Raw genomic sequence first — 10,555 nt, forward strand, 5'->3', positions numbered from 1 at the left:
TCTCTGAAAACATCCAGTCAACGTGCAGCGGCAGTTAAAAATGCAAACAGAATGTTGGGAACCATTAGGAAAAGGATAGATAATAAAACAGAAAAATATCATAATGGTTCTATACAGTGGTGAGCTGGAGCCGTTTCCCACAGGTTCCCAAGAACCGGTTGCTAAAATTAGACCTCCGTGGAAAACCGGTTGTTAAAGGGCCAGGAGGTGGGCAAAGAACTCCGGTCCGCGGGCTGGACCATCCTGTTGCTCCCAGGATTCCCAGCTGGGGAGGCTGAGGTTCCCCTGGCCCCTCCCCCGCTTCCCACCAGCTGCAGCGTGGCCAGCCACCGGCACCAGCTGGGCAGCTCAGCTGAGCTCAGGAGTCGTCCTGCTGCCGCTTTTTGAGTAGCCCGGCAAGTGTGGGGGGGAAGGGGGCTGCTGCAAGCTCCAGGGCTGGCCAGAAGGGAGGGAAGGAACAAGTGGGGCAATTGGCCCAGGCCCTGCAGGGCCCCAGCCCCACGAGGAGGTCTCCCCCGGGCTCTCCCCCGCTTCCCCCACCCCACAGAGCCGCAGCATGGCCAGCAGCTGGGCAGCTCAGCTGAGCTCCTGAGTCGTCCTGCTGCTTTGAGCTGCTGGCAAGGTAAGGTACGAGGGAGGCTGCAAGCTCCAGGGCCGCGGGGGGGAGGGCAAGTGGGGCAATTTGCCCCAGGCCCTGCAGGGGACCCCAGACCCTCCTCTGCTTCCCTCCCTTAAATCAGAACTTTTTATAGGGAACCGGTTGTTAAGATTTTGGCAGCTCATCACTGGTTCTATATAAATCTATGATGCGCCGAAACCTTGAATACTGCGTGCAGTTCTGGTTGCCCCATCTCAAAACAGATATACCAGAATTGTAAAAGGTGCAGAGAAGGGCAACAAAAATGATTAGGGGGATGGAACAGCTTCCATATGAGGAGAGATAAAAAAGATGGGGGGCAAGTCTACACTTCAAACACTGTATCGCCATAGCTGCACTGGCGCTGTAGAGTTTACGTGAAGATGCTCCTATGCAAACAAGCTCTTAATCCACCTCCCTGAGAGGCGCTGGCTAGGTGAATGGGAGAGGTGCTCCTGCCGACAGGGGTGTGGATTTTCACACCCTGAGCAATATAGTTATAACAATATAGGTCTGTAGTAGAGACCTGGGACTATTTCGTTTAGACAAGAGATGACTAAGGGGGGATATGATAGAGGTCTATAAAATCATGACTGGTATGAAGAAAGTGACTAGGGAAGTGTTATTTACTCTTGCACATAACAGGAGAACTAGGGGTCACTTTATGAAATGAAGAGGCAGCAAGTTAAAAACAAACAAAAGAAGGTATCTGTGCACACAATGCACAGGCAACCTGTGGAAATTGTTGCCGTGGGATGTTGTGAAGGCTAAAAGTATAATTGGGTTCAAGATAATCAGGGCATGTAACCCCATACTCTGCATGTCCCTAAACCTCTGACTACCAGAAGCTGGGACTGCATGTCAGGGGATGGATCACTCAGAATTTCCCTGTTCAGTTCATTCCCTCTGAAACATGAGGCACTGGCCACTATCTGAAGACACAATACTGGGCTAGATGAACCATTGGTCTGACTCAGTATGTCCATTCTTATGTGAGTTATGAAGAGTAGAATACGGATAGAGGAAGCTAAAGACATCGGGGGAAACTCCATGGCTTGCAGGACTAAGGATAATAAGGAGGATTTCTTTAAAAAAAGTGTATTAGGAACAAAAGAAATCGTAGCAGTGGTGTAGGCTCATTACTAGATGGAGACTGTTTAAAGGTTGCAGAAAAGGTGGAAGTGTTTAATAAATAGGTTTTTCATGTTGGAAACCCCATGTCAGTGTATTTAGGAAGGACAAGGGTCTCCAGTGCTCTTACATTTTAGCTGCAGCATGAAGGAGTAGAGGTGGTGAAGTCCCTCCACAGCCGATTGGCAGATCTCCTGCTCCTGCTCCACACAGCACAGAGTGAGACACCCCACCAGCTGGCCCAGGACTCTGAACTCCTCCACTTCCTGACGGAGAGAGGGAGCAAAGGGAGTCACTCGCCCCTGCAGACCTAGCGCAGCGAGTCCCCCTGGCATTGCCCTAGCAATGGGTTAGAACAGGGGGAGGCAGAGGCCACCGCAGAGAGACTGGAGACAATGAGAGCAGGAGGAGCTGTGGGGCCCATCACCAGGGGCTGAGGAAAGCTCAGCAGGGACGGAGAAATCTGGGCAGCAAAGTCAGCAAACGTTACCCCCGAGTGGGGACCCAGGTAACGAATGAACTAGCGTCCAGTCTCCATCTCAAGGGAAAGTTCCTAATCCCAGCCCCTTCTGCCATCCCCCTCCCTTCTTTGACCTCAGGCCCAGGAGCTTGGGGTCACCTTGGACTCCTCTGCTCTGCCTCCTGCCTCTCTCACTCCATCCTGGAGCTCCCAGAGCCCTCCCTTTCCGCGCCGCCCCAGCCTGCCTGCTCTCTCCTGCCGGCTCTCTCCTGCAGCCTTGTCCTCTCGTCTCCCCTCCTGCAGCCCCTGCACTGGCTCCCTGCTCTTCCCCACCTGGCACCAAGCCCCTTGCCCTCCTCTCCCGGGGTCTGCACAGCCTCCCACTCCCACTCCCAGTTCTCTGGCGCCTTTGGCCCCGCCCATCCCTTTCACTGTGTCCCTCCCACCTCCCTCATTCTGTTCTGCTGCCCCAGCCTCTGGGGCACATCATCCGAGCGCCCTCCAGCTGCCAGAGGAAGCCCTTCCACAGGGGGGATGGAGCATCTGGAGCAGCTCAATGGCCCTGAGCATGCAGAGCAAGGGGCGTTCATCTGGCAGCCTGGCAGAAGCTGATGCCAAGGCATCCCACAGGCATCTGACAAAGGGGTGAACAGACACCTGGGTTCGGAGGCTGCTGTCAGGGCAATCCTGTGTAAATGCATTGACCCTGCAGAGCAGACTTTGGTGCTAGGGGAACAGCAGGAGAGTCCTTGGAGACAGAATGATGGAACTCGACCCAAAGCCCACTGGAGTCAGAGGAAAGACCCATCGACATCAGGGCTCGTTAGATTGGACTCCTACTGAGGATCTTGCTGAGTCACTATTCTAGGCCTGCATTTTCCATGCCAGGGCGTGCTGCACCGTGAGGCTGTTCAGTGTAGTTAGGAGGTGGCCAGGGTCACAGGCTGCTCACCTGGAATTTGCACTGAGACCCCATGAATTCCATCAGCCACCTGATCCTTCCCACTGCCCTCAGCCGCTCATGTACCTCCTTGGATGTGGTCCAGGGGAGCAGGACCTGAGAGAAACAAATTGGGACAAATTGCTAAGGAGAAGTACCAAAAAATAGTCCAAGCACATAGGGAGAAAATCAGCAAGGCAAAGGCAAAAATGAGTTCTAACTGTCAAGGGACATAAAGACAATCAGAAGCAGCTCTATAAATGCATTAGGAGCAAGAGAAAGACAAAGGAAAGTGTGGGGCCACTACTCAGCAGGGAAGGAGAGCAAAGAATGGATGACACAGACAAAGCCAAGGTGTTTAATGCCTTTTTTGCTTTAGTTTTCACTAAAAGGTTAATGACGACTAGATGCTTAACACAATATTAACAACAAGGGGGCAGGAATACAGGCTAGACTAGGGAGAGAACAGGTAAAAGACAATTGAGGTCAGTTAGATGTATTCAAGTTGGCAGAGCCTCATGATATTCACCCTAGATGGAGCTAGGCAAAGAAATCGCTGAACCTTTAGGAGGGTTGAGGTCCCAAAGGACTGGAGAAGAGCAGACACAGAACCTGTCTTCAGAAAGGGGAACAAGGAGGCCCCAAGGAATTATAGACCTGTCAGCCTAACTTTGGTACCCAGAAAGATACTGAACAAGTTATTAAACAGTTTGTAAGAATCTAGAGGAGATAATAGGGTAATAACAAATAGCACCATGCCAAACCAATCTAATTTCCTTCTTTGACAGGGTTACTTGCCTAGTGGATGGAGGCAGGCAGTATATGATGATGTATATGAAGTTTAGTAAGGCTTTTGACACAGTCCCACAAGACATTCTCCTAAGCAAACTAAGCCAGTCTGATCCAGATGAGATTACTATAAGGTGGGCACCCAACCGATGGAAAGATCGTACTCAAAGAGGAGTTATCACTGACTCGCTGGCAAAGTGGGAGGGTGTCTCAAGTGAGGTCCCCCAGGGGTGTGCCTGGTCCAGTACTAATCAATATTTTCATTAAGAACTTGGTTAACGGAAAAGAGAGGATGCTTGTAAAGTTTGCGGATGACACCAAGCTGGGAGCGGTTGCAAGCACTTTGGAGGACAGATTAGAATTCAAAATCAGCTTGCTAAATTGGAGAGTTGGTCTGAAGTCAACAAGATAAAATTCAGTCAAAACAAATGTGACGTAACACACTTAGGAAGGAAAAATGCATAAAAACAAAGTGGGGGATAACCGGCTAGGTGGCAGTACTGCAGAAAAGGATCTGGGGGTTATCATGGGTCTCACACTGAATATGAATCAACAGTGTGATGCTGTTGTGAAAAAGGGAAATGCCATTCTGAATTGTGTTAGCTTGGAGCTCTGTGTCCAGTTGCAGGCACCACGCTTTAAGAAAGATGTGAACAAACTGGGGCCAGTCCAGAGGACAGCGACAAAAATGATCAGCAGTTTAGAAAACCTGACCTGTGAAGAAAGGTTGAACGAATTGGGCATGTTTCATCTTGAGAAGACGGAGGGGGCACCTGTAACAGTCTTCAAATACGTTAAGGGCTGTTATACAGAGGATGGTGACAAATTGTTCTCCATGTCCCCTGGAGGTAGGACAAGAAGTAATGAGCTTAATCTGCAGCAAGGGAGATTTAAGTTAAATATTAGGAAAAAGTCTAAGGGTGGCTAAGCACTGGGACAGGTGACCTAGGGAAGTGGTGGACTCCCCATCATGGAGGTTTTAAAAAACAGGCTGGACAAACACTCAACAGGGACAGTCTAGGAATGCTTGGCCCTACCTCAGTGCAGGGGGTGGAGTAGATGACCTCTTGAGATCCCTTCCAGCCCTGCACTTCTGTGATTCCCTCTTCCCAGGTTCTGGGATCGAGGAGACCGAATCTCTGTTAAGGACATTTCCCTCTTTTGGGAGCACAAACCACCCACAGAATCTACTTCCTGTGGCCCCAGAACTAGAATGTTGGGGGAATCTAGCTCCGGGCTTTGGCCAGGTTGGTGGGGCCCATGGTGAACACAAAGGAATGCCAGGTTCACATGAGGGCTCAGTGGAGAACACAGCAGATCCCGCCCACGCTCCTCCACCCCCACCCCATACAGACTTTTTCAGATATAGTGGGGGCACTTGGCCCTCCAGCCCAAGAACCTTTGTAGAGAACGTACTCTGAGGAGCCGAAGGCACGGGGGTGTCCCATGCTTGGGATTAAACAGAGCCTTGGTCCCTGAGCCCCACCCCAGCTACAGGACTAGTCCCCTTCCTGCCCCCACGCCTCCAGACCTTCAAGATGATTTGCAGCACCAGAAGGTTGGGCTCCTGATCCTCGCACACCAAGGCCTTCAGCATCTCATCCATGGTTTTCAAAGTCTGCGTGCAGAGCAGAGGAGAAACCAGAGCAAGTGGAGTTACCCAGCCAGGTGATGAACCAATGCCCTGGCATGTGACACCCCCCCAGGTCATAGCAGCCCCTGGTATTACAGCTCACCCACTCACTTGTACCCGCAGGGGACCTACTACAAACTCCTCTTGGCAACAGGGCCCCACCTGTCTTTGCTCTCCCCAAAAAGCCCACTGCACACAGTCTATCCCACTGGGAGAGTCAGACAGGACTCCACATTTGGAGGGCAGATTTCCAGCCAAGCTGGCTCCTGGCCTATGTGCACCTGAAGCAGCCGATCTCAGGCCTGTGCCCCAGCCACGCATGGGGATGAATGTGCTTGTGAAGGGAGTGTCTGTTCCCACTAATTGTCAGTGCATGTGAAGGATAAATGCCTACTACTGCTACCCTAGGAGGGAGTTACTCCTTTATCTGGGCCTGTGCTTTGGGGCCTGTGCTTTGGTGCTGCAGGTCCTGAGCTGAAGTCCTGTCGGGGAGCTGTGATCATTACACTCTTATGCCAGTGCCAGGTAACCCAGGGGACAGTACACGAGCGAGTGGCAGGATTCCCACTCAGTTTGGGACGGCTCAACATGGCCAGTTTGGGGCTTACTTTGGTGTAGAGAGCAGCCTCCACCTCCTCCATGGTGTGTGCTGGAGGCAGGAGAAGATGCTGGAGAAGCAGGTGGCGAGCAGGCTGGGTTGTGTCAGGACCAGCAGCGGTAGCTTCATTTTGCTAAGAGAAGAGACACATGATTTGGGGTCTGAGGCGGGACTGATGTGCTAATATTGCCCTCAGGCTCCCAGGACATGGAAACACCTGCGGGGGCTCCAGCTGGCGGGTGGCAGATGAGAACAGGCCAGGGGGTGGTGGAAGGAGTTGGTGCTGCCTTCTCCCATACCAGCAGGCAGGGACTTAGTGTAGCCTGCAGCTGTCTGCTGTGACCCCACCAGCACTCACCGGCTGGGGCAGAGATCGCTGCGCTTCATCAAGAAACAACATCCTGCAAATGGCATGGACGGGAGACTAGAGCCTGCTGGCACCAAAGCGCCTCTGAACCCAGCAGCCACAGTGCAGAGGAGCCTGCCAGTCCTGTCCCGCTGGGGCAAGAGACCTCCCACCACAGCCGTCTGCACTGCGGCTGCACAGTCCAGGCCAGCACAGAGATGCTGCATCAGCCCGCAGCCGGGCAGAACCGAAGCAGGGATCTAAGCCCTGCCCCTGCCCATTGCTCTCAGCCTGCTGGACAGGGCACACAGCTGTGTGCAGGGGGGCAGGAAGGTGGGGACAGCCCAGACAGCATTAACCTTTTCACCCCCACTGCCAGAGCATGGCCCCAGCACATGCAATGAGGTGCCAGGTGACTACTTGAGCTGTCCCTGCAGCCGTGCCCCTCGTGGCAGGCGGCAGCCAGTGAGGAACAGCTACGCCCACTGCTGATGCAAATCCCTCCCCCTCTCACCCCCGCAGAGACGCGATCATGGCCAATGCCGTCGCCTGCCCCGTTGTCAGGAAGCCAGTGCGTAGTGGGGAGAACTGCTCCAGCTCCTGCCCCGCCTCCTCTTCCCATTCCTGGGGAACCTATCGAGCCAACAGCGAGAGCCCAGCTCCAGCCTGCAGCATCCATCACCTTCCAGACGCCTGATGGACAGGGGAAGCTCAGAGCAGGGCGCTAGTGGCACTGAGAGAGAGCCCCCCATGGCACAGGCAGTGCCAAGTGCCAGGGCTCAGCCTGCCCAGCCTCTCAGCCACTGGGAGTCGCTGCGCTGCCAGTGTGACGCAGCTGGCACAGCTGGCATCGACTCCAGTCGCTCCGCTCCAGCAGCACCTAACTGCCCCTCTCCCCCCAGAGGGGACCGGTCCTGCCTTCCACGCCCTCCACCATATCTTCATAAGGCCACGTGGAGAGGTCACCAGGCACCGAAGGATCCTCCACCACCTACCCACTGGTGCCAGTCCACATGCACCAGCACCATCATCTGGTGCCACATTTCCTGGGGGAATCAGAAGATGGGGAGGAGCAGAGGGGAAATGCCCTGAAAACTGGCCATGCCAAGAGGCTGGCATGTCTGGCTGCACGTAGCACTGGCTGGGGCTGGGCTGGGCAGGCTGGGTACCTCAGCTTCATGATGGCGAGCATAGCTTGCTGACGCATCACGCCGGTCAGGGAGTCGACGGACTCGTGATCAATCAGCTCCTGAGGAGACAATGGGGAAATGCCAGCTGGGCTCCAAGCTCCTGCAAGGCTCCGACAGGATCAAGCGCAGGGCCTGCAACACGTGGGCTCAGCAGCCAGGTCGTCCTACTGCAGGCTTGATGGTGTGCAGGGCTCCAGCCGGGGAGCGCAGTGCAGGGCCTGTGCTCAGTGTCCCAGTGTCACGCGCCAGTGCTCTGCAAAGGCTCCATCAGCATTATCACCCAAGGACTCCACCTGAGATCAGGCCCCCTTGTGCCCGGTGCTGCACACACACAGTGAGAGCCAGTCCCTGCCCCAGAGAGCTCACGAGCTAACTAGACGAGACAAGGCATGGGAGGGAAATTGAGGCACAGAGGGGGAAGTGACTTGCCCAAGGTCTTACTGCAGAACTGGGAGTAGAACCCCGGTGTGTTGAGCCCCAGCCCACTGGACCACCCACCAGCCCACGCTGTCCCACGTTCAGGGAAGGGAGGTAAGCTCTGGAAAGCTTTCTGCAGCGCTGGAGAGCAAAGACTTTCCAAATCTACGGAGCAGATTTGTTGCTAGTTCCCTAGTGGGCACTGACTGCGGAGTGTTGGGGCTCTGGGCAGGGAGACTGGCGTACACAGAGCGACCCGGTGACTTGGGAAGCTGGGTGTAAGGGAACAATCTACGTTTCAATACAGTTATATGTTTAGGAACAAAGACGGCAGGTCACACCCACAGCATGGGGGGTCCTAACCTGGGAAGCGGTGACTCTGGAAAAGACTTGGCAGTCATGGTAATCAGCTGCCCATGAGCGCCCAGTGCGAAGTTGGGGCCAAAAGGGTTAATGCTATCCCAGGATGTACAAACAGGGCAATCTCCAGTTGTTAGAGAGGTTATTTTCCCTCTGTATTTGGCACTGGTGCGACCGCTGCTGGGATCCTGTGTCCAGGTCCGGTGCCCACAATTCAAGGAGAATGTTGATAAATTGGAGGGGGGTCAGAGAACAGCCCCAAGAGTGACTGAAGGACTGGGAAACATGCCTGATAGTGAGAGACTCAAGGAGCTCAATCAGTTCAGCTTAACGAAGAGAGAGTTACAGGGTGACTTTATGACAGTCTGTAAGTATCTACAGGGGAAGCAAATACTGGATAATGGGCTCTTCAGTCTGACTCGATCCAATGATTGGCAGCTGAAGTTCGACAAATCTGCAAAGATCTCCAGGACAATCACTAAACCCGCCAAGTAACACAGCCCCAGTGTGTGTTTTACTCACCTTTATCTTCTCCACTAGCAGGGCTTTGTCCATAAAAGCAGGCAGGCTGCTGAGGGTGTTGATGGAATCCAAGAACTTGAGTTTCTTGGCCTCGTCCTACGCCCCGCAGAGATTAGACACAAACAGGAAGGTTAGCGTGGAAAGGAGCTGCCAGTGGGAGAGATGTTAGAAAGCTTCCCCCCAGTGCTGCTCAGGCTTTGATATGCCAAATGGCAGAAGGCCATTCATCCGGCAACAGGAGTGACTATCTGGGGAGGGCAGGGCAGCTCTGTATGAAACCGGACCAGAGAGGGAGCAGATCTCACAGGGTAGGTGTCCAGAGAGGAACTGCAACATGGCAGCTAAGCAGCCAGACAGTGTTAGCAGGGGCTTGACAGAGTGGGAGGAACATCTGGGTGGGACACCCTTACACCCCAATATTCACCACTGTCATGTCATTAGGATATGTTTTGTACAAAGTACATATTGTAAGGTATTGTAAAAGTCTTTATCTGCTAGACATTAATGTCTCATTGGATTGTATGTGCTATCGCTGTATGTGCAGTTATGAAGTTCAGCTATGTATGTATTCCTGAAACACGTTGTGAGGTTCAAAACAACCTTTTAGGTACAACAGTAAAAATGCCAAACAATGGCTTCTTGAGGAAATGCACACAAACAGCATAGAAACCTCTTTGAGATAACGCTACACAGTGGGAACTGTTGGACCCAGGTCGCAGCAAAAGAGTTTTCCAGCAGGTGGGAAGAGGAGATAAAAGGGGAACAATGACATCGGGGGGACCTCATGCTCCCTGCAGTAAGACACCTGGAAACACCTGAGGGACAAAGATTGAACTATGAGAAGTGATGGTCCCAGGCTGGAGAGAGATTCCTAACCTGTGTAAGAAAACCTGGGAAATCCAAGCTGCACAGCAAAGAATCTTAAGAATCTGCCAGCCTGAGAATTTGCTAGTGTAGATCCTATCTATCTAGTGTGGAAAGCTTAGTTTGTATGTTGTGTTTATTTACTAAGGTAATCTGCCTTGTTCTGTTTGCTATCTCTTAGAACCACTTAAAATCTACCTCTTGTAGTTAAGAATCTTATTTCTTGTTTGTACCATAACCCAGTTTGTACAATTAGTAACTGGGGGGAGGGGCAAAGAGTTGTGCATGCCTCTCTCCACATCAAGGGAGGAGGCAAATTTCATAAAACTTTTGGGTCTGTACTCCAAAGGAGGTGGGCACCAGAGTACTGGGACAAGCCCCTTCAGCTGAGTCTTCCCAGAGCTGATCTCAGGGTCTGTGTCTTTCTGCAGCTGGGCATGGCCCTGCCTGAGTGTATGGCTGAAAGTGGCTTGTGAACTGAGCCTAGGGCCGCCCAGAGGATTGGGGGGGCTGGGGCAAAGCAATTTCAGGAGCCCCCTCCATAAAAAAAAAGTTGCAATACTATAGTATCATGTATTTGGAAATGTAAAAAATAACCAGTGAAATACATTCAAAAATTAATTTTTAATAATTTGAAAATACACCTCTACCTCGATATAACGCTGTCC

General features: G+C 52.6%; 1 protein-coding gene across 1 annotated transcript; it reads right to left on the reverse strand.

Annotated features, from left to right (window-relative positions):
• Positions 1–1,866: 1,866 nt before the first annotated feature.
• On the reverse strand, positions 1,867–6,241 carry LOC120387543 (maestro heat-like repeat family member 5). The gene is made up of 4 exons (XM_039508458.1): positions 6,199–6,241; positions 5,489–5,575; positions 3,181–3,285; positions 1,867–2,034 (listed from the first exon to the last, which is right to left on the reverse strand). Exons 1-4 carry the CDS (start codon positions 6,229–6,231, stop codon positions 1,867–1,869), a joined length of 393 nt encoding a protein of 130 aa, XP_039364392.1. The 5' UTR covers positions 6,232–6,241.
• Positions 6,242–10,555: the final 4,314 nt, after the last annotated feature.

The sequence above is a fragment of the Mauremys reevesii genome, linkage group 20 (assembly GCF_016161935.1).
Source record: "Mauremys reevesii isolate NIE-2019 linkage group 20, ASM1616193v1, whole genome shotgun sequence".
In the NCBI taxonomy this organism is placed as follows: domain Eukaryota; kingdom Metazoa; phylum Chordata; order Testudines; family Geoemydidae; genus Mauremys; species Mauremys reevesii.